The sequence below is a fragment of the Scyliorhinus canicula genome, chromosome 9, assembly GCF_902713615.1.
Source record: "Scyliorhinus canicula chromosome 9, sScyCan1.1, whole genome shotgun sequence".
Taxonomy (NCBI): Eukaryota; Metazoa; Chordata; class Chondrichthyes; order Carcharhiniformes; family Scyliorhinidae; genus Scyliorhinus; species Scyliorhinus canicula.
In genome coordinates this window covers 120,612,649-120,637,020 of record NC_052154.1, presented here as the reverse complement: position 1 = coordinate 120,637,020, position 24,372 = coordinate 120,612,649, and the positions used below count along the sequence as shown (strand labels likewise).

The 24,372-nt window shown below is 48.9% G+C and overlaps 1 protein-coding gene across 3 annotated transcripts in view; it reads left to right on the top strand.

Moving 5' to 3' along the window:
- Positions 1-24,372, top strand: part of ptdss2 (phosphatidylserine synthase 2) — a 147,964-nt gene that overhangs the window by 49,191 nt on the left and 74,401 nt on the right. For all 3 annotated transcript variants that reach the window (XM_038807465.1, XM_038807463.1, XM_038807464.1), the window contains exon 4: positions 20,666-20,733. In XM_038807465.1, the coding sequence (XP_038663393.1) occupies positions 20,666-20,733 (68 nt within the window). The remainder of the gene's footprint in view (positions 1-20,665; positions 20,734-24,372) is intronic.

Genomic DNA, 24,372 nt, shown 5'->3' with positions numbered 1-24,372 from the left:
ATTGCAGACAGGCTTTGGGGAGTTGGGAGGTGAGTTACTCACAGCAGGATTCATGGCCTCTGACCTGCTTTTGTAGCCACAGTAGTTATATGGCCAGTCCTGTTCAGTGGTAACTCCCAGGGTGTTGATAGGGATTCAGCGATGGTAATGCTTTTGAATGTCAAAGGCTGTTGGCCAGATTCTTTCTGTTTGAGATGGTCATTGCTTGGCACTTGTGTTGCGTGAATGTTACTTGGTACTTGTCAACCCAAATCAGGATATTGTCCAGGATTTGCTGCATTTGGACATGGACTGCTTCAGTATCTGAGGAGTCACAAATGGTGCTGAACAGTACCTTAATACACTACAGCTACATGTCACTTTATACATAGATTCAATTTGATTTTGTACCACTTGAGCTACTCTGTGTTTTCACTACCTCAGGCAAAATTGCAGCAGTGAGACATGAAGTTCCATTGTGTATTTGAAGTGTAGACATTTGCAAGATATCTTGTGCCAAATCATTGCCCTATTGTTCCACTGAGATGTACAAACAGTTACCAGTTCACACCTGTACATTTTCTACAGGGCTCGCTTATGAAGAAACAAATCTTCTCACATTAGCCGGTGGAATTAGTAGTATTCTTATTTTAGGCAGCTCTCATAATGGGATGACATCCACTACTATCAAAAGGCTTGGTTAAAGTTTGTGTTAAAGTAATGGGTTCAGACCAGTCTTTTTATCTATTAATGTTAATGGGTTAAGGGTCCCCCTATTACAGGGTTTACTGGGGTGGGGGAAGAGTCCCCCTATTACAGGGGTTCCAGGAAGGGTTCCCCTATTACAGGGGCCCTGGGGAGGGGGTCCCCCTATTACAGAGATGTGGAGGGCAATTTCCGAGAGGGTGGACCAGGTTTGGGCCAATTTGCAGAGTGAGGGGGTGGCTGGCCATGGGAACTTGCTATCGGGTTGCCCACTCAAAAGACAGCGACCCAATAGCTGGATTCACTGGGAATCCGTTGTATTCCATGCCATGCAAATAACACTAAATTTTTTTACTGGTTTGCGCTTCCAGAGGGATTGTAAACTGGTTGCAATTCAGCCCGGCGGGAGAACTTAGTCTCCCAAGCGGAGAATCCAACCCAGGATGTCTTAGTAGCCTATAAAAAAAAAAAATCTGGTGAAACAAGTTGGAACAAAGTGTTCATGTCTTGGATTTAAATACTTTGTAGGGAGCTTATCAAATTATTTTGGGTGTGTTTCACCTTTGCGAGTGTTTGAGCATAATTGTTCAGAAAAAACTCCCCAAGTATGGTTTGGCAAAATACCATTCAACCTGCCAAACATGTTTTGAATTGCAGTCCATATGCAATTCATTTCGTCGTGGGCTTCACCAAATCCACTTCACAGTAGAAAGAACGGAAACTGATCCCAAACTGAAGTTGCTTGAGGTTTCTTCAAGCAAATTCACACAAGACCAAACAGGAGCTATCCGTACCTCCATGACAGGTGCAAACTTTGACGTGATGGTTCCACAGGTCCAGCAGCTTGCAAACGTTTCAACCATTCAAACATCTATTTATTGTTATACTAAAAGCAAGGTATCTAAAAGCTTCAGTAATTACAATTTCAAAATTCACGAGAGTAACCCCGAAACCACAATATGATGCCTGACCATAAATCATAGACCAATTTTGATGCAGGCATTTCCTCATTGCCCAACATCTACTACAGTAATGGGGTTCAGATTAATTGTGTGTGCCAACGTGCAGCACGATCTGCAGCAATTGCTTTTTTGTGGTTTTTATAGAAATTTGGGATATGTTTGGAACCAGTTTCCATCTTGTTGGATATATCAGCACAGTGGTTACCACTATTGCTTCACAGCGGCAGGGACCGGTTCAATTCCGGCTTGGGTCATTGGCTGTGCAGAGCCTGCATGTTCTCCCCATGTCTGCGTGGGTTTCCTCCGGGTGCTCCGGTTTTCTCCCACAAGTCCCAAAAGACATGATGTTAGGTCATTTGGACATTCTAAATTCTCCCTCTGTGTACCCGATCAGGCGCCGGAATGTGGCGAGTAGGGACTTTTCACAGTAACTTAATTGCAGTGTTAATGTAACCCTACTTGTGACAATAAAGATTATTAAATATTAGCTACACAGAAAAACCGTTGAAATTCAAGAGCCGTGGAAGATTCCGATACAAGCTGTTGTACTGGAGTTTCACCTGCAAGAGTTCTGCCAAATACGATCCCCTGCTCTCAACTTTGATGGCTTTTTAATTACTGCAACTTAAACAGAAAAGTTATAGGGTGTGGCACCAATGTTCTCTCTCAGCAATGTGGCCTTGCAGCAATCCGAAAGTTCAGCAGGTGCAGGCTGCAAACAAGTTTTCCATTTTAATTTGTATGTGCGTGAGTGTGCAAAAACATGTAAAGGGCCTCTGCACTTGGGTGGATTGGTCACACTCTCCAAAAACATTAAGAGTGCACATTCTTCAGACGTTTCACAAATCTTCATTGCTCCTGTTGAGAGATTAAATAGAAACATAGAAAAAATGGGGGCAGGAGGAGGCCATTCAGCCCTTTGAGCCTGCTCTGCCATTCATTGTGATCATGGCTGATCATCCAACTCAATGGCCTAATCCTACCTCTCTTCCCCTCCACCCTCCCGCATACCCTTTGATTTGCATGCCCCAGTATCTAACTGCTTCTTGGAAATGGGCAGTGTTTTGGCTTGAACTACTTCCTGTGATAATGAATTTCACAAGCTCACTACTCTCTGGGTAAAGAAATTTCTCCTCATCTCTGTCTCAAATGGTCTATCCCATATCCTCAGACTGTGACCCCGATTCAGGACACCGACACAGCCTTCTTGCATCTATCCTATCTAGCTAGTCCTGTTAGAATTTTATAGGTTTCTATGAGGCCCCCCTCTTATTCTTCTGAACTCCAGCGAATACAATACTAACTATCACTCTTCATGTCAGTCCCGCCATCCCAGGAATCAGTCTGGTAAACCTTCGTTGCACTCCCTCTATAGCATGAACATTCTTCTTCAGATAAGGAGTCCAAAACTGCGCACACTATTCCAGGTGTGGCCTCACCAAGATCCTGTATGCGTACAGCAAACTTCCCTGTTCCTATACTCAAGTCCTCTTGCAATGAAGGCCAGCATACCATTTGCCTTCTTTACTGCCTGCTGTACCTGCATGCTTACCTTCTGCGACTGGTGTACGAGGGCTCATTGCACATTCCCCTCTCTTAATTTATGGCCATTCAGTTAATACTTTGCCTTCCTGTTTTTCAATATTAATTTCCTTTAGTTTCTCCCTCACTAAATCCTGCATTCCTAACATTTCTGGTATCGAATCTGTGCCCCCATTTGTTAAGACAGAACCAAATTATGTATTTAGTTGCTCAGCTATTTCTTTGTCCCCAAATATAAATTCCCCTGTTTCTGATTGTAAGGGACCTACGTTTGCCTTCGCTAATCTTTTTCTCTTCACATACCTATAGAAACAGTTAAAATAAAATGCATTTATTGAGGCATTTAGAATTTTAACAATTTTCAAGAAAGTGAACAGCACATACCCAACACCCCAAACTGCATGCAGCTTAATTTTCCCCCAAAAAGTCGATAAATGGCTGCCAACTCTGGGTGAACCCTAGTATCAATCCACTCAAGGAAAACTTGATCTTCTCAAGCCTGAGAAGCCCAGCCATGTCATTAACCCATACTCCTGACTTGGGGGGTTCTGAGTTCCTCCTCGCCAATAAGATCTCTCTCCGGGTTACCGGGGAGGCAAAGGCCAAAATATCAGCCTCATTCGCCCCGGGATTCCCGGGTCTTCCGACACATAAATATCGCTACCTCTAGACTCAGAATCGCAATTACCTTCAAATCCTTCCACGTGACGTCGGCAAATCCCTGCCAAAATCCCCTAAGCCCCGGACATGTCCAAAACATGTGCACATGATTCGCGGGCCTTTCGCACAACGCCCACACCTATCCTCCACCCCTTTGAAGAGCCAACTCATCCGGGCTACAACCATGTGCGCCCTGTGGACCACCTTGAATTGTATCAGGCGAAGCCTAACACACGATGAGGACGGGTTGACTGTCCTCCGGGCATCCTCCCATAACCCGACCTCCAACTCACTGCCCAATTCTTTCTCCCACTTTCGCTTTACTTCCCTATCGGGGCTCCCTCCCAATTTATGAGCTCTTTATGAATTTCCGATACCTTCCCCTACCCCACTCCCATTTTCAACACTACTTTGTCCTGGACCCCCTGGCATGGCAGGAGCGGAAAAAGTCGAAATCTGCCTCAACACAAAGTCCCTCACCTGCATGTAGCGCAACCTGTTCCCACCAGGAAGCTTGAACTCATCCTTCAATTCATCCAAATACAGAAAGGGCTCATCTACAAACACATCCCCCGTTTGGCCCTCCCTCCTCCTCCTTCTTCTCTCCCCCCCCCCCCCCCCCAAGTGCAAACCGCTGGTCGCCACAAATTGGTGCCCACAATGACGCCTCCCCCACCCCCATATATGTTTGCCAAAGTCCCCACACCTTCAGGGCAGCCACTAATGCCGGGCTTGTGGGGGACCGAGCCGGCGAGAATGGCAGAGGCGCTGTTAACAGTGTCCCTAAACTCTTGCCCCTACATGCTGCTGCCTCCATCCGCTCCCACACCGACCCCTCGCCCACTTCCTGACCATTGCTACGTTCGCCGCCCAATAATAACTTAGAAAATTCGGTAGGGCCAGCCCGCCCCTACTGTGCCCAACCCCGCTGCAGCAACACCTTCACCTGCGGGGTTTTACCCACCCACACAAACCCAGAAATCACTGCATTCACCCTCTTAAAGAAGGCCTTGGGGATAAAAATAGGAAGGCTCTAAAATATGAACAGAAACCTCGGGGGGAACCATCATCTTCACCATCTGAATCTTCCCCGCCAGTGACAGCGGAAGCACATTCTAAAGTCCCCCTTTATCTGCTCCACCAACTGAGCCAGATTCAGCTTGTGCAGCTACTCCCACACCACCTGGATGCCCAAATACAGAAAGACCCCCCCCCCCCCCCCCCCTCCCCCAAACGGCATCTCCCTCGCTTGGATCGGAAAGACTTTGCTTTTACCCATATTCAATTTATACCCCGAAAACCAGCCAAATTCTCTCTAATCCCCATAATCCCTCAACCTCCCAGCGGGTCAGAAATGTACAAAGGCAGGTCGTCTGCGTAGAGCGAGACCCCTGTGCTCCCCCCCCCCCCCCCCAACCGTACTATCCGCCATCAGCCCTTTGATGCTCTCCGAGCCATCGCAAGTGGCTCTATAGCCAAGGCAAACAGCAGTGTGGGGGAGTGGACATCCCTACCTCGCTCCCCGATATTTCCTAAAATAGTCCGACCTCACCCGGTTCGTCAGCACACTCGCCACCAGTGCCTGGTACAGCAATCGGATACAATCTACAAAACCCTGCCCAAATCCAAACCACCCTAGGACCTCTCATAAGTACTCCCACTCCACCCGATAAAAGGCCGTTTCTGCAAGCATGGTGACCACCAACTCAACCTCTCGTCTCTCGGAGGGCATCATTATCACATTTAACAGACTTCTGATATTCACCGTCAAACGCCTCCCCTTCACAAATCCCGCCTGGTGCTCCCCTATCCCCCTGGCACACAATCCTCTATTCCCGAGGCCAGGATCTTGGCCAATAGCTTGGCATCTACATTTAGCAGGGAGATCGGCCTGTACGACCCACACTGGTCAGGATCCTTTTCCCACTTCAGGATGAGAGAAATCGAAGGGGGACCCGAGGTTTGAGGTGACATAGTTGTTGGGAGCACTCCTCGCTCCCTAGCCTCATTAAACGCCCTTACCAACAAGGGCCCCAGCGCTCCTGAGAACGTTTCATAGAACTCCACTGGGTATCCGCCCGGGCCCTGGGCCTCTTCCGACTGCATCACCTCCAGCCCCTCCACCACTTCAACCAGCCCAACCTTGCCCGACTGCATCACCCCCAGGCCCTCCACCAGCTCTTCCACTCTTGGGAACTCCAATCCTTCTAAAAACCATTTCAACCTCTCCACCCCGGCTGGGGGTTCCGAGTCGTATAATCTGCTATAAAAGTCTCTGAACACCCTGTTCACCCCCACTGGATCTATGACCGTGTTCCCCCTTTTGTCATTTACTTTCCCAATCTCCCTCACCGCCTCCTGCTTCCTGAGCTGGTGTGCTAGCATCCTGTTTGCCTTCTCCCCATATTCTCCCCAACTGCAGCTTCTGCGGCTCCGTCAACAAGCCCACCTCCGAGTACCTCCTGTCCACCCGAAGGATCTCCTCCACTAACTTATCCATCTCCACCCGCTCCGCCTTCTCCCTGTGAGCCTGTATTGAAATAAACTGCCCTCTCACCACTGCCTTCAATGCCTCCCACACCGTGGCTGCCGAAACCTTCTCCATATCGTTTATCTCCATGTACCTCCTAACGGCCTCCCTCACCCACTCAGATATCTCTTCCTCCGCCAACAACCTCATAACTAACCTCCATTACGGACGCTGCCCCTCCTGCCACCCCCGACTCATCGGCAAGTCCACCCAGTGCGGGGCGTGATCAGACACCACTATCACTGAGTACTCGGCGTCTAACACCCCCGCCAGCAATGTCTCATCTAAAATAGAGAAGTCAATTCGGGAGTACGCTTTAGGCACATGGGAGAAGAATGAATATACTTTCGCTCTCGGCCTCCCAAACCCCCCCCCCCCCCCATGTGTTCCATAAACCCCCTTGGCTCCTTCGTTGCCACCGACACCCTGATCTCAAGCTCGACCAATCCAGCTTTGGATCTATAACCGTGTGAAAATCCACCCACATAATCAGTCGATGTGAGTCCAGATCAGGATCTTCCCAACACCCGCCTCATTAACTCTACATTATCCCAGTTCAGAGCATAAATGTTCACCAGCATCACCGGCATCCCCTCCAATTTCCCACTCACCATAACATACCTCCCCCTAGAGTATGCCACTATACTTCCCACTTCAAACGCCACCTATTTGTTAATCAGAATCACCGCCCCCCCCCCTTGTTTTGGAATCTAGCCCCGAATGGAATACCTGCCCTACCCACCCTTTTCTCAGCCTGGTATGAGAAGCGCCACCCTTGGGTGTGTCTCCTGTATCATCGCCACCTCTGCCTTCAAGCTTTTCAAATGCGCGTACACATGGACCCTCTTGACTGGCCGATTCAACCCTGTCACGTTCCATGTGAGCAGCCCGTGTCCCACACCTCCTCAGGCCCACCCTTGAGCGCTCACTGTCATCGACCCTCCCTATATTACCGTTTAGAAGCTCCTCCCCTGTAAGCAGTTCACACCCCTTCCCTCAAATACACAATAAGAACCCTAACCCCACTCCACCCACCAAGCACCTTCGCACCCCCCACTGCGCTTCAGTGAACAAGCCTGCCAGCTAGCCTGGTAGCCGCTGCCCATGGCACCCAATATCCTATCCTCTTTTACCCCACCCCTCAACCACCCTCCAGTGCAAACTTAACAATCCCCACCAAACAAACAGAAAAGTGCAACCCACCATCTCCCATCAAGAAAAAAACAAACCCCAAACAAATCAATGGCCACAAACATAGTGCAAAAGTGACTCAAACAAACCACAAAAATACAGAACAGGAGCATCTCCTCCAGAGTTTAATGTCCTCCTTCTGCCAGTTCATTGTCTCTGACAAAATCCATCGCCTGCTCCAGTGTCCCAAATTAGAGTTCCCGACCCTTATAGGTCACCCACAGGCGTGTCGGGTACAGCATGCCAAACTTCACCCCCTTAAAGAGGGCCACATTCACCTTTTTGAAACTCTTTCTCTGTTTGGCCAGTTCCGCACCCAGGTCTTGGTAACACACGTAGCTCACTACCTTTCCAGGTGGAGTGTCACGTCTGCCTGGCCCACCTCAAAATCCGTTCCTTTTCCAAGAACCGGTGCAGGCGCACCACCCATTCCCCTCAGTGGCTCGTTCCCCTGTGGCATCCTCGTTAGCACACTCTGCGCCCGGTCCACTTCCAGGGGCAGAACAAATGCCCCCTCTCCCAGCAACTTCTCAAACACACGCGCCGGTATCCATCTCACTGCCTCACTGGTATGTCTGCCTCACTGGAGGATGCCATCCTGTACTAGGCTGACCTTGATGAGGTTCTTAAGGACATGTCCAGCTCTCAGATGGGCATGGCTGAGGCGCTGTGGAGCTTGAGCCAGTTGCAGGTGGGCATTGCCAAGGCGCTGCAGAGCATGTCCCAGTCACTGAGGAACATTGCCGAGGGTGCGGACCATGGGAAACAGCCAGGGCTGTCTGAGCCAGATGATGCAGTGGCAGCCGTGGCTTAAACCAGCTGCCCCTCCATCTCAAGGTGAACCCCAGGGCCCTATGGGCACCGACTGGGAGGAGGGGGTGCTGAGTGCCAACCCGGACCCGTCCTATGGGGTGTCAATGGTGGCCACCAGCTCTCCTGAGTTCCACCACTCTGATGAGGCCGCGCCTCGGGGTCAACACATTGGATAAGGCAACATGGCTGTGCCGTTGACAAGTGAGCCTGGGTCCTCCAGTCTCAGAGCCCTCGAAGGACAGCCATCAGGGGCATCGAAGGCTGCGAACTGAGGTAAGCAGCTGGCTACCTCCACCTCAGATGTGCATCCTGGGGTGACACCTACACAGTGGTAGAGCTTGGAGGGCAAAGCACATCGAAGAGCACTGAGGGCACCAGAGGTTGGAAGGGGAACGGGATAGGTAAGGGGGGTGAGGGGGGGGGGGGTTGCACTGTCAAGTGAGTGGGGACCGATATTGAACAATAAACACCCTTGAGCACAACCAGTAGCATGCCTCTGTCACTTTCTTCTGCAATGCATCACCGTGTGCAGGTGATGGGTGTGAGCAAGCATTCAGCAGACAGGTAGGGGTCAGACTATGGCATAGAGTGAGGTGCATTCAGCGCCCAGCTGTCTGCGGGTTATCATCCTCCCCGCCCTTGACAGTGAACCGTGGGCCGTGCCGACACAGTCCCAGCACCCTGGAGTGATGTGACACAAACCCACATACCACCCCCATTTCCCACCCTCCCAAGGTAAGGTTGCGATGTTGGATCAGGCCAAGTCCTAAGTGAATCGGGTGAGTATGATGGCCTCCCTGGCCTTCTGGGTTAGCTGGTCCTTAACCACTGCTACCTGTCCTGCAGCTTCCGGCTGGGCCTCACATTCCTCCCTGGCCTCGTTCTCCAGCCCCTGCTGGTCCAGCGCCTCATCATCATCCTCGTCCTCAGACATGACCACATGTTCCTCGTCACCAGCCTCCGGCTCATTGCCCCGCTGCTGTGGGAGGTTGTGGAAGACACAGCAGACCACAACAAAGTGGGAAACTCTCCGGGTGGTGTATTGGAGTGTACCACCAGAGCGGTTGAGGCATCAACTGCATCTTGAGGAGTCCGATGCACCGCTCAATGACAGTCCAGGTGGCTGCACGGGCCTCGTTGTAGCGGGTCTCCGCTTTGGTCTTCAGCCTCCATACTGGCGTCATGAGCCAGGTGATCAGCGGATATCCCTTATCCCCAAGAGCCAGCCGGCCATCCTGGAGTGCTCTTTGAAGAGGGCAGGGGGACTGACTGCCCCTGTATGTAGCTGTTATGCACACTCCTCGGGAAGTGTGCGCACACATGCATTATCTTCACCTGGTGGTCGCAGATGAGTTGTATGTTGAAGGAGTGGAACCCTTTTCTATCATCGTAGGGCACCCCCAAATGGCCTGGTGAGTGCAGGGCAACATGCATGGCATTAATGACTCCCTGGACCTGGGCTATCCTGGCGATAATGGAGAAACATGCAGCCGGGCTTCCTGTTGGGCTTGGTCCATGTCAAAGTGGATGTAGTCTTGGGTCCAGGCATACAGGGCATTTGTGACCCTTCAGATGCACCTGTGGGCTGTGGCCTATAAGATACCACACAGGTCCCCGCTTGAGCCCTGGAATGATCCAGTGGCGTAACAGTTTGGGTCTGCAGTGACCTTAATGGCTACCGGGATTTGGTGTCGTCCTCCTCCATGTGGTGCCAAGTCCGCGAGGATATGGCACAGGTGCCGCACCGTCTCCTTGTTGAGACGTACTCTCCTGCGGCACACACTGTCCGTCATCTGTTCAAAAGATCAGCGACGCCTGTACACGCCTTCTCTGGGTCCCTCCCTAGTCTGATGGGTGGCTGGGTCCTCAGGGCATGGCGCAGGGTCCGGCACATGGGCTGCTGCCTCGAGCATCTCTAGACGCATCTGCTGCCGCCTTCTCCGGCATCTGATGCACCAGCATCACTAGGGCAATCTCTGCATTCATCATCTCTGCCAGAGCGTTCAATATCTGCAAAGAATTGAGAGAGGGTGTTAGAGTGGTGGCTCCCATGCCGGACCCTCCATTCACCCAATGACCCTACCTGGAACGTCCTGCCGACTCGCACCCAGCTGCAACGGGCTCCCCTCACCGGAGCCTGATCCTGTACCCTGGATACCCGCTCACAACATCAACCGGAGGGCGCTCGACCCCTCCCCATGGCACTCATCCACCCTCGGACCGTGGACATGTTCCCCGAAGCTGTGTCCCATTCCTTGGGTGTTCGGATGTTGGCTGCTATGTGTGTGATATTGCCTTCCGCAGTGTTCTGGCAGACTATCCAGGCATCGCGGTCTGATTGGGATGCTAGGCAATGACGTCCGCATGCTACATGGCCAGCCCACCCATGGAAATACACTTGGGTTGTGTGAAGTCCTCACATAACCACAATTGCCAATTCCCTAGAGGCTATAACCTTCAGCTGCATGACCAGAGGCCCCGGCAGTCCTGGACATTATGTGTGGACGGTGGGGCAGTCAGACAAGCAGGAATAACGTTTGCCCCTCGGAATGGGTACAGATGATCCAGGGGTTGGCATGGTAGTGCAGCGAGTGGTTGCCCCCCAGTTGCTGCCCCAGTGCCCCCCCCACCCTCGTGGCGGCCCACCCTGCGGAGGGTCCCCCCCCCATCCTGAGTCGAGGGTCCACCTCCCCCACCAAATGCAGGGGCAGCAAGCCCAACGCCCCCGGGCTCTTTGCCTGTGAGCAAAGATGGCTACTCATCTACTCGGCTCCCTACAGAAGCCCTCCTGCCAGGTTCTTGTTTTTAAAAAGGAGTACTAATCGGCGCCACGTGAGTACTTGCTGGGGAGGCCGGGGTGGCTCTCGTTAATTGTATGGAAATGGAACTTAAGTGGTGATAATTGGTTTCTCGCCTCTCTACGGCGAGAGTCCGATTTCACTAAGGGGAGCGGGCCAGTTGCATTGCAAACTGATTGCCGCCTGGTGCGGTTCCTGCTTTTGGCCCCTCCTGCTGTTCACCCGTAATGAGGCCGGAAGATTGCGCCCTGCATATGTTAATAAATAGGGCCTTTTTACAGATGGAAAGAACATGTACACACTCATTGCGCCTGTTTCAGCTGAACAACATAAATGACAGTCATTTGTTTGTTCATTCCTGAGGGCACTGTCTTGACCAGTCAGTCAAACTACCTGGATACAATTTCCAAGCCATGCTTGGCAGTTAACGGTCAGTCACAATTAACTGATGCATTCTCTGGAAATGCCTCTACCACTTGCCAACCAATCAGTATAAAGTTGTTGTTTCCTCTGACATGTATTATGGACCAGGGTTTAGAGAACCCCAAGGTATATCATGGAATTCACCTGACCCACAACATAGAACATAGAACAGTACAGCACAGAACAGGCCCTTCGGCCCTCGATGTTGTGCCGAGCATTGTCCGAAACCAAGATCAAGCTATCCCACTCCCTGTCATTCTGGTGTGCTCCATGTGCCTATCCAATAACCGCTTGAAAGTTCCTAAAGTGTCCGACTCCACTATCACAGCAGGCAGTCCATTCCACACCCTAACCACTCTCTGAGTAAAGAACCTACCTCGGATATCCCTCCTATATCTCCCACCCTGAATCTTATAGTTATGCCCCCTAATAACAGCTACATCCACCCGAGGAAATAGTCTCTGAATGTCCACTCTATCCACCCCCCTCATCATCTTATAAACCTCTATTAAGTCGCCTCTCATCCTCCTTCGTTCCAAAGAGAAAAGCCCTAGCTCTCTCAACCTTTCCTCAGAAGACCTATCCTGCAAACCAGGCAGCATCCTGGTAATGTTTTAACATGGTTAACGTTTAATAGATTTTGGTTATGGGGTGCACAAGGGCCCACTTTACAGGTGTGATGCAACAGAGACTTTAAGTATTTTTAAAACAAAACAATGTTTATTCTGTGAATTCAGTTAACACTTTATTATCGCAGAGTAAAAATTTATCAACTACCAACACTGATAATCCCCACAGATGCAATACTCTATAGGTAACCCGTAATAACTTTCCTAACAACATCCATAAATCAAAAGACCCTTTTTAACAAAGACAGCAGGTTTGAAATCTCTACAGAAAGCAAGTATCACTTCTAAATTATCAAGTGATCTGAACACCTTTTTGACCTGCAAAGAGAGAGAGAGAGAGAGACTGCAACATCCTTGTAGTCTGAATACAGCTTTCAACTGAAAACTAAACAAAGACACTGCAGCTCCCAGCTCAAAACAAAAGTAAAAGACAGAATCACATTCCAGCTCCACCCACACAAATGACATCCCTGCAACTATTTGATAAACACACATTTCTTAAAGATACACTCCCATGACACATGTGCATTCTTGCGAATTATCCTGATGAGTGCAGTATGAAAAACATTAGCAGTATGTGATTTTCAGCAATATTCACGTTTTGTGCTACCAAATGACTAATTCACAATTGAGTGTTGATGGTGAGAGGTAATTGCAGCAATCTGTCCCTTTGTAAGCCAGGAAGATAAAAATCTAGAATCTTAAACAATTTGGTCTGCAATACTCTTTCAAAGTTGAAGTCTGAATCACCAAATGTATTTGAGCCACATATTGAAAAATACATAAAGTTAATAATCGAACTTGGAAGTATTCACCCAGTACTAAATTTCATGTTTGTTAACTTTTTTAAAATTCTAACATTTCTAAGGGCCCTTCAGTACCCTGGCCAAAAGGATGAACTCTTGCAAGGCTTTTGCAAATGGCTGTAGTTAATAGATAAAAAGTATAACAAGCACATTATAAATCCAACATGCAGAAAATGCTGAAAAAGTGCAGCAGTTTAATCGGCATCTGTTGAGAGATCAGACAAGTTAATATTGAAAAAAAAAATGAATGATACCCCGGCCTCCCCGAACAGACGCCGGAATGTGGCGACTAGGGGCTTTTCACAGGAACTTGATTTGAAGCCTACTTGTAACAATAAGCGATTTTCATTTCATTTTTTTTCAATATTAATTTGTCTGATCTCTCAACAGATGCCGATGATGCATCAGTTACTATAAGACTTTTCCTAGCTCCCTGACTTTAACTGTTGCTATGTCTTGATGGTGCACACTAATAGTTTAATTGTAAAACTAGTGTACTTTTGTTAAAATCCTATAAATAATTCATATGATATCATGCTCTCCTGAAATGGAGTTAACCAAACAGTACTGAACTCACCCAGAGTTGCTTCTGCTGTGTTAAAGTTAAAGGCACGTTTACAGGTCACATCGCGAATATCAAATTTGGTTAATTCAGTTATAAATAACTTTGCGCCATTTTCTCATATTCATAGTAGTTTTTTAATAATTAAAAGCATTTCATGTCAGAGCACATTGCTGCAATCTTGCTGCAGTAGCTATGGCTTTAATAAACTCTCATTAATCAGTAGATGAGATTTGTGCCACATTTGGGTTTACCTCTTCTATGGGGATTTGCTCTTGGCTCAACCAATTTTAACATTCCTAGAAGCATATATACATTTCTAAAACATGGATTCAATTTTAAGGAACTTGAGGTTATTTCCTGTGTTCCATTTGTCTTATGCAAAGGCACGGAATGGCAACAGTCTTGCTCCTGAAATTAAATGGAGGGGAGTTTTTAAAGCTTTTTTCTGAAATAGTGCACAATTGCTTCTGTGTATAAATATGCATTATTAAAACTTAGACTCCTGCTGTATAATTTGGAGACCATTGGCAACGGAAGTGTCCATCATCCCTGTAAGGAAAGTTGAAGAAAAGACCTGCAGGGCATGTAGCTGATCTACATGTTAGTTAATTTTTTTTGTAGGTAGGGAGAAGGGATGTGACATGGTCATGGTGCCTTGCATGTCCTTTTACAACAATTTGCATTTGTATAGCTCCTATAACAAGGTAAGGTGCTTCATAGGAGTGTTAGCAAACAATATTTGGCACTGAACAACTGAGATGTTCAGATTACTGAAACCATGGCTAAAGACATTGTTTTTCAAGAGTGTCTTTTATAGGAGGGCGGGAGATTTGGAGTCTAGGCAGCTCAACGCACAACATGATTGTGCAAGGAGTGGAGAAAACTGATTCATAGGACTGAAAGTGGTCAGCAATCATGATGGGGAGGGACAAAGTGATGTGGCAATGTGAAATTTGATATGTTGCTGGACTAGGATCCAATGCAGCTCAGTGAGCATAGGTGCTTATTTTTTTTACCTGATAACATTTTCAAAAAGACCAATTCTCACACTTTATAATCATAATCAAGTGGTTTAGAGAGAATTTCTTTTTTTTTTTAAATAATTTTTATTCAAATTTTCACAAAATATCAATAACAGAAAATACTAAGAACAGAAAGAACAAACCTACCCCCCCCCCCCTCCATGTATACAAAAAAGAAGAAATAAATTAATGCCCGTCATTAGCAAAGAACAAATATACACGTCCCTTCAGCCCAAAACAAAGAGACGGCCTCTTTCGCCTCCTGCACTCCCGGCTCCTCTGCAACCCCAAATATTGCGAGCCCCCAGCCCAGTTTGACCCTGGATCCTACCACCCTCGACACCGTCCTTGCTACGCCCTTCCATAATTCCCCCAGCGCTGGGCATGCCCAGAACATATGGGCATTGTTTGCTGGGCTCCCTAAGCACCTAATACACCTGTCCTCGATCCCAAAGAACCGGCTCATCCTTGTCCTGGTCATGTGAGCCCTATGCAGCACCTTAAACTGTATGAGGCTAAGCCTCGCACAAGAAGAGGAGGAGTTCACCCTTCCTAGGGCGTTCGCCCACGTCTCCTCCTCAATCTCCTCCTCCCATTTACCCTTCAGCTCCTCCACCGAGGCCTCGTCTACCTCCTGCATCACTTGGTACATTGCCGAGATCCTTCCCTCTCCAACCCACACCCCAGAGAGCATCCTGTCCTGAACGCCACGCGGCGGCAGCAGAGGGAACTCCGCCGCCTGACAAACGCCCTTTGCTGGAGCCTGACAAACGCCCTAACCTGCATGTACCTAAAGGTGTTCCCCGGGGGGAGCCCGAACTTCCCTTCCAGCTCACCCAGGCTCGCAAACTTCCCGTCTACAAACAGGTCCCTCAACCTCCTAACACCTGCCCTGTGCCAACTCAGGGACCCGCCATCAATTCTCCCCGGGACAAACCGGTGGTTTCCCCGTATCGGGGACCCCATCGAGGCCCCCACCTCCCCCCTGTGCCGTCTCCATTGCCCCCAAATTTTGAGGGTAGCCGCCACCACCAGGCTTGTGGTATACCTCGTTGGAGGGAGCGGCAGCGGCGCCGTTACCAGCGCCTCCAGGCTCATGCCCACACAGGACGCCATCTCCATCCTCTTCCATGCTGCCCCTTCCCCGTCCATTACCCACTTACGCACCATCGCTGCGTTGGCAGCCCAATAATACCCACAGAGGTTGGGCAGCTCCAGCCCCCCCCCCCTATCCCTGCCACGCTCCAAGAACACCCTTCTCGCCCTCGGGGTCCCGTGTGCCCACACAAACCCCGTAATGCTCCCCGCCTGAAAAAGGCCTTCGGGATAAGGATGGGGAGGCACTGGAACAGGAACAGAAATCTCGGGAGCACCGTCATCTTGACTGATTGCACCCTACCTGCCAGAGACAGCGGCAACATGTCCCATCTCTTGAACTCCTCCTCCATTTGCTCCACCAGCCTTGTGAGGTTATGCTTATGCAAGGCCCCCCAGCTCCTGGCCACCTGGACCCCCAAGCACCTGAAGCTCCTCTCCGCCCTTTTTAGTGGGAGCCTGCCAATCCCACCCTGCTGGTCCCCCGGGTGTACAATGAACAGCTCGCTCTTCTCCAAGTTGAGCTTGTACCCCGAGATATCCCCAAATTCCCGGAGAATCCTCATCACCTCCGGCATTCCCCCCACTGGGTCAGCCACATACAACAATAGGTCATCCGCATAGAGCGACACTCGGTTCTCCTCCCCACCCCACACCAGCCACCTCCAGTTCCTCGACTCCCTCAGCGCCATGGCCAGGTGTTCAATTGCCAGCGCAAAAAGCAGGGAGGGACAAGGGACACCCCTGCCTCGTCCCTCGGTATAACCAAAAATACTCCAACCTCCTCCTACTCGTGGCTACGCTCGCCATCGGGGCCTCATATAACAGCCTCAACCACCTGACAAACCCCTCCCCAAACCCGAACCTTTCCAGCACCTCCCACAAGTACCCCCACTCAACCCTATCAAAGGCCTTCTCCACGTCCAACGCCACCACTATCTCCGCCTGACCTTCTACCGCCGGCATCATTATAACATACAAGAGCCTCCGTATGTTAGTGTTCAGCTGCCTCCCCTTCACGAACCCCGTTTGATCCTCGTCGATAACCTGCGGCACACAGTCCTCTATCCTCGTGGCTAAAATCTTCGCCAACAGCTTAGCATCTACATTTAAGAGTGAGATCGGCCTGTATGACCCACACTGCAGGGGATTCTTGTCCCGCTTAAGGATCAAGGAAATCAGCGCCCGAGACATCGTCGGAGGCAGAGCCCCCCCCCCTTCCCTTGCCTCGTTGAAGGTCCTAACCAACAGGGAGCCCAACAGGGCTCCTCCAGCTCAACCGGCGCCCCCTGTCCCTCCACCTGTCCCTCCTCCACCCTCAGGAATCTCAGCCGGTCCAAAAAGCACCCCCCCCCCTCCGCTGGGGGTTCAGACCGATACAGTTCCTCATAAAAGTCCCTGAAGACCCCATTAATGTCTACCCCCCTGCGCACCACATTTCCTCCCCTATCCTTAACTCCACCAATCTCCCTGGCCGCATCCCGCTTGCGGAGCTGGTGCGCCAGCATCCTGCTCGCCTTCTCCCCATATTCATACACCGTTCCCTGTGCCTTCCTCCACTGAGCTTCCGCCTTTCTGGTGGTTAGCAAGTCGAACTCAGCCTGGAGACTACGCCGCTCCCTCAGCAATCCGTCCTCCGGAGCCTCCGCGTATTTCCTGTCCACCCTCACCATCTCCCCCACCAGTCTCTTCCTCTCTCTCTGCTCTCTCCTCTCCCTGTGGGCTCGAATGGAGATCAACTCCCCCCTAACCACTGCCTTCAGCGCCTCCCAGACCATCCCCACTCGGACCTCCCCATTGTCATTGGCCTCCAGGTACCTCTCGATACATCCTCGAACCCGCCCGCCCACCTCCTCGTCCACCAGCAGCCCCACCTCCAAGCACCAAAGCGGGCGCTGGTCTCTCTCCTCCCCCAGCTCGTGTCCACCCAGTGCAGGGCATGGTCAGAAATGGCTATCGCCGAATACTCCGCATCCTCCACCCTCTCATTCAGCGCCCTACTCATAATGAAAAAATCAATCCGGGAATAGGCCTTATGCACATGGGAGAAGTATGAAAATTCCCTGGCCCTCGGCCTCGCAAACCTCCATGGATCCACCCCTCCCATCTGGTCCATAAACCCCCTCAACACCTTAGCTGCCGCTGGCCTCCTACCCGTCCTGGATCTCGATCGATCCAGTGGCGGATCCAGCACCGTGTTGAAATCCCCCCCCCCCCATATTATCAGGCCCCCCGTCTCCAAATCTGGAATCCAGCCTAATATGCGCCGCATGAAACCCGCATCGTCCCAATTCGGGGCGTATACATTGACCAGCACCACCCGCTCCCCCTGCTGCTTGCCGCTTACCATCACGTACCTCCCACCGCTGTCTGCCACCACATTCAACGCCTCAAACGACACCCTCTTCCCCACCAGGATCGCCATCCCCCCCCCCCCCCCCCCACCGATTTTTTTGCAACCAGCCCCGAATGAAATACTTGGCCTACCCATCCCTTCCTCAATCTAACCTGATCCACCACCTTCAGGTGCGTCTCCTGAAGCATGGCACATCCGCCTTCAGCCACTTCAGGTGAGCAAACTCGTGGGCCCGTTTGACCGGCTCATTCAGTCCCCTCACATTCCAGGTTATCAGCCGGATCGGGGGCTACCTGCCCCCGTCGACTAGCCATTACCCTTCCTCAGTCCGCCACCTGCCTGCGCCCCCTACTGAGCCCGTTCCCCACGGCGACAGACCCCCATTCCGACCTGCTCTACATGCTGTAGCTCCTTCTCGGCCATTCCAGCAGCAACCCGGTACCCCCCCTATTCCCCCCCCCCCCCCCCCCTTAGCTGCGTAACCCCTTCCATTGTACTTCCGTAAGTCAGCCGATTCCTGCTGACCCCGGCTGCTCCTGCCACCCCAATGACCCTCCCCAGTGCAACACAACCACCCCCCCCCCCCCCAGTGCCGGCCTCGCCCACTGCTCCTCCAGCACGGGAGAGAGGCTGAGCCCCCCCCCCCCCCGACCCAACACACGGGAAAAGACGGGCACATGACCCAACAGGACCGCGAACCACACTCAAACTCTCAACCAATGGGGAAAAAAAAACAGCCGTGACAAAACGCCCAAGTAAACAGATAACAGTCCCAAAAAAACGAAAAAGCAGAACAGCAAAATGACATCATCAAATAGAACCGATAAAAGCGAAAGGATACCAAGGAGGACAAAGCCTCCGGGCTGTGTACACCGTTCCCCAGTCCTCAGTTCAAGTCCAGCTTCTCAGCCTGAACGAAAGTCCAGGCCTCCTCTGGAGAGACAAAGTAGAGCTGGCGGTCATTATAAGTGACCCAGAGGCGTGCCGGCTGTAACAGGCCAAACTTGACCCCCTTCTTGTGGAGCACTGCCTTCGTCTGATTAAAACCAGCCCTTCTCTTTGCCACCTCCGCACTCCAGTCCTGGTAGATCCTGATCTCCACATTCTCCCACTTACTACTCCTCTCCTTCGCCCATCTCAGCACACACTCACAGTCGACGAAGCGGTGAAAACGGACCAGCACCACCTGAGGCAGCTCGTTTGGCTTGGGTTTCCTCAGCAGCACCCGATGGGCACCCTCCAGCTCCAAGGGTCCCTGGAACGTCCCCGTGTCCATTAGCGAGTTCATAGGCCCCCAAATCCGAACCTTCCAGCCCCTCTGGGAGGCCTAGAATCCGCAGGTTCTTCCGACGGGCGCGGTTCTCCATCTCCTCCATCCTCGCTGACCACTTCTTGTGGAGCGCCTCGTGCGACTCCACCTTCACTGCCAGGCCCAGGAGTTCGTCCTCGCTCTCCAAGGCCTTTTGCCGAAGCTCTCGGATCTCTGCACCCTGAGCCGTCTGGGTCGCCATGAGCTTGTCCAGGGAGGCCTTAAGCGGTTCCAGGATCTCTACCTTCAGCACCCTGAAGGACCACTGAAGCAGCTCCTGCTGCTTCCGCGCCCACTGCTTCCACGCTACTGATTCCCCGCCCGCCGCCATCTTGCCTTTCCTGCCTTGCACCTTTCTTTGCTCCAAAGCCGATTTTTTGACCGCTCCGCTCCTGGTCCAGGCCATCCACTGGCGGAGAATCTTAGAGGAACTGTTCCCACACGGAGAAAAGTCCAACCAGTACCGCTACGAGCCCTTAAAAGAGCCCAAAAGACCGAAAATAGCAGGAGCTACCGAACGTGCGGCTTAGCTCCGCATCACCGCAACCGGAAGTCTCTTAGAGAGAATTTCTAATAGCTTTGGAGTAATTTATGTGAAGCTTAGCAACTTTGAAAGACAAGGTCATCACTTGCCTGTTGTGTAGTGTTCTCTATTCAACACAAGAGTTGCTTTTAAATGCTACATGAATCCACCTTAACAACTCATCATTTTCCCTCTTGATTCAATCTTGTGGAGCGGGTTGAAATGTGGGGCATTTTGAATATTACTTCCTGTGTGGTGACTTGATTATTGCAGGATGTCAGAGCTTAAGTCTAAACTGTCTACACTCGTGTTCACTCTGACCTTGGGGTTTAGACATGCTTCTACAGCCATATTGCCAGAACATGAGGACTGCATGTGACTTTCAGGTCTTTGGTTAGACTCTCTTGCTCTGCCGTTCTCCTAAAGCTATTCAGTTTCCACCCTGTGGGACAAGGAATCACCAGCTCCTTTTGACTTATCAAGTCTTTGGTGAAAATCTATGTTGTATCACCCATGACTCACCAGGTTTTTGCAAATGATTATTTAAAAAAAAGAGGAACACTACACCATGGGAAGGGAGGACAGGGGGGTTGTGATAGTTGCCCACATTTATATGGTTTGAAGGAAGATTGTGACTTCTCTGATTTGTTTATATTACTTAAAATTGGTTGCCAATCAGATTCCAGACAGCATAGTGTATTTTGGAATGCAAATCATTATTTTAAAGTATTCTATTATTGGACATTCTCTTTTGCAGCATACTGGAGATTCTGGTTATGTGTCAGTGTTGTGTATGAGCTGTTCCTCATCTTCATACTTTTTCAGGTAAGGAAGTAGACTTTGGTTCTTCATTTGAATGATTTTTAAGCATCCTCACAAAACTGCTTCAAAACCCATACGTTTGTGTAATAGATTTATATTAGCAAAGCTTCACTGTTCCCAGCTAAGGTAAACACTGGCGTTGATGATATCTCTAGTTAAGCTCCACAGTGAATGTTTTTTGTGGGGGCTCATTGTTGACATTAAGTGTTTGTGCTGAGCTGTGTGTGAAATACAAATGCTACTCTGAACTAAATGCTGATTTGAACTGTTCTCATTTTTGAACACCATAGCCAATCTGACTGCTGATGGCTGCAAATGCAGATAGATTCTTCACATGACTTAAACTACTCAATCATTTATTAAATACTGAAATGCTTCTACAAAGCCTGGCACAGTAGTCAAGGTTATCAAAGAACAAAGAACAAGAAAAGTACGCACAGGAACAGGCCCTTCGGCTCTCCAAGCCCGTGCTGCCCGTCTAAACTAAAATCTTCTACACTTCCTGGGTCCGTATCACTCTATTTCCATCCTATTCATGTATTTGTCAAGATGCCCCTTAAATGTCACTATCGTCCCTGCTTCCACCACCTCCTGCGGCAGCGAGTTCCAGGCACCCACTACCCTCTGTGTAAAAAAAACTTGCCTCGTACATCTTCTCTAAACCTTGTGCCTCACACCTTAAACGTATGCCCCCTAGCAATTCACCCCTCTACCCTTGCGAAAAGCGTTTGACTATCCACTCTGTCTATGCCCCTCATAATTTTGTAGACCTCTATCAGGTCGCCCCTCAACCTCCGTCGTTCCAGTGAGAACAAACCGAGTTTATTCAACCGCTCCTCATAGCTAATGCCCTCCATACCAGGCAACATCCTGGTAAATCTCTTCTGTACCCTCTCTAAAGCCTCCATATTCTTCTGGTAGTGTGGCGACCAGAATTGAACACTATACTCCAAGTGAGGCCTAACTAAGGTTCTATACAGCTGCAACATGACTTGCCAATTCTTCTACTCAGTGCCCCTGCCAATGAAGGCAAGCATGCCATATGCCTTCTTGACTACCTTCTCCACCTGTGTTGCCCCTTTCAGTGGCCTGTGGACCTGTACATCTAGATCTCTCTGACTTTCAATACTCTTGAGGGTTCTACCATTCACTGTATATTCCCTATCTGTATTAGACCTTCCAAAATGCATTATCTCACATTTGTCCAATTAAACTCCATCTGCCATCTCTCTGCCCAAGTCTCCAAACGATCTAATGTTATACTTAAATATGCATTGTAACATTTAACTGAAATCAAATTTGCAGTTTATTTTATCTCCATTCACATTTGAATTCCACATTTTGTATGTTTTGCTTTTCTTACAAGTTTTTGCACAACTTTTTGTTCTTTTGGCTCCCAATTCACTCATATTTGATTTAATAGCAGAACCAAGACTTTTAGATCTGAAATTTGTGTACACAGTATCCTTCATATTTTAACGTTAAATTCCATTTTATTGTTCCTAAGTTCAAAGTCTGATCTTCAGTTAGAATATTGAGAATTCTGTAGGAGCCCAGTCTGATGAGACGTTTTAAAAAACTAACAGCAGCTTTAATATGGAATATTAGCACTGAAGTTAACAATTCTTCACCTTCTCCCCGGGTCTGCGTGGGTTTCTTCCGGTGCTCCGGTATCCTCCCACAAGTCCCAAAAGACTTGCTGGTTAGGTGAATTGGACATTATTCAGTTAACTTTTATATGTCATGGGTATGTTTGATGAGAAATTTAATTTTTCACTTTCCATCCAAATCGTGGTTCCATTCTGCCTTAACTATACAAGCAAATTATGGCACAACCAAACATCTTCATAGTGTATCGATATACTAGAGGGGCGGCACAGTAGCACAGTGGTTAATACTGTTGCTTCACAGCGCTAGGGTCCTGGGTTCGATTCCCGCTTGGGTCACTGTCTGTGCGGAACCGTCTCTGGTTTCCTCCCACAAGTCCCGAAAGACGTGTGAGGTAAATTGGACATTCTAAATTCTACGTCTGTGTACCCGAACAGATGCCGGAGTGTAGCGACTAGAGGATTTTCACAGTAACTTCATTGCAGTGTTAATGTAAGTCTACTTGTGACAATACTAAAGATTATTGTTAAATTATCTTTTAACATTGATCCGCTGATTTTTTTTAAAAAGCCAATGTTGTTAATTTTATCTGTATATTGAGATGCATATTTCACATTCTGGATTCAATTTTGAAGTAAATAGTTGATTATATGATCTTATAGAGATTAACTCAGGAGATGGAAAGGTTCAAAAGGTTTTCGCATTTGTCTTGCATATTTACATATTACTGAATGTATTTGGCTAGTTTGTAAGCTCCCACAAGCCAAAGCATTTATGCATGACTTGGATCGTTTCAATTTTCTCTTCATTGTAGAAGCCTCCTCAAAGTGGGGCAAAAAGCTGATTGCGTATAAAGCCACTAATCCACTACTAATTATTTATTATAGGCAGTATTAAGAAACTGATGTGTTAGCTCAGTTTAGTGGAGCAAATATTTGCATTTAACTGTAATGTAGTCCCCATGTCACTTTATATCTGGTCATTTGTGCTGCATCTGACCCGAGAGTGTTGATATTGGACACTGGAAAGGAGGCGAGTGTTGTGTTCCCACTGTCTTCATTCTTTACCGTAAGTATTAATTCAAATAGAATGCTTCGTAGAGCTTTCTCATTTTGCTGATGCATCCTTTGCCATTTTTCATATTAATATTTTTGTTTATCTACTGATTTCTCCAACTTCTGAAGCTTTTTAAATCAAAATTCAAGTAAACACTATGTTCTAGGATTGAGTTGATTATTTGGAAGCAGGATGAATAGTGCATTGTAGTGACGGATAACCTTATGATTCATGCTGAATTGACAAATTGATTACATCATGATCTTCAATGTAATCTACTGGGCTGGAACCAGTGGCTGGTTTGACCGTTGTACCAGGAGTTAAAGGTCTGGATCTTTCCAACTTGGAATATAAAATTCTATAAATATTTAACTTAACGCAGTTGAAACAGGAAAACAAGTAATTGTTTACGAAGTAAAATCTGTTAATAAAACTTGATTAAGCAGAGTCTCTAAATCAATTCAGGATCAAACGTTTCTCTTGAAAACAGCTTGACCATTAATATTAATCTCAATCTCAAAGCCTGATCCTTGACCAGGCAATGCAGCATGATAATTGATGTTTCAATGTCATGATCCCATTAATAGTATTGAGATTTGATGGGGGAGAAATCAAGCTTCCTTTTTCTGCCACTGATAACTACTGAGTGATTCCTTGAATTGAACAATGGGTTGATTGAGGGCCATTTTGGAGGGACCGATAAGGTTAAACCAAGACCCTAGCAATACTTAATGCCTTCAGGGAAGAATGGAACTAAACTGGAACAGTGACCTTGAATCAGATGCAACTTTGCCATTCTTCAGCTCTTGTGTTTGTGCAACATCAGAAACACAAGTGTGCTCTTCATAAGCTGCATGTGTAGTGTATGACAATCTGCATGGATGTGAGTAAATGGATAAATACTGCTTTCTTCATTTCTAATTGCGCAGTCTGCTGCATTTATAATACCGCATGCCTGGGCAGCACGGTGGCGCAGTG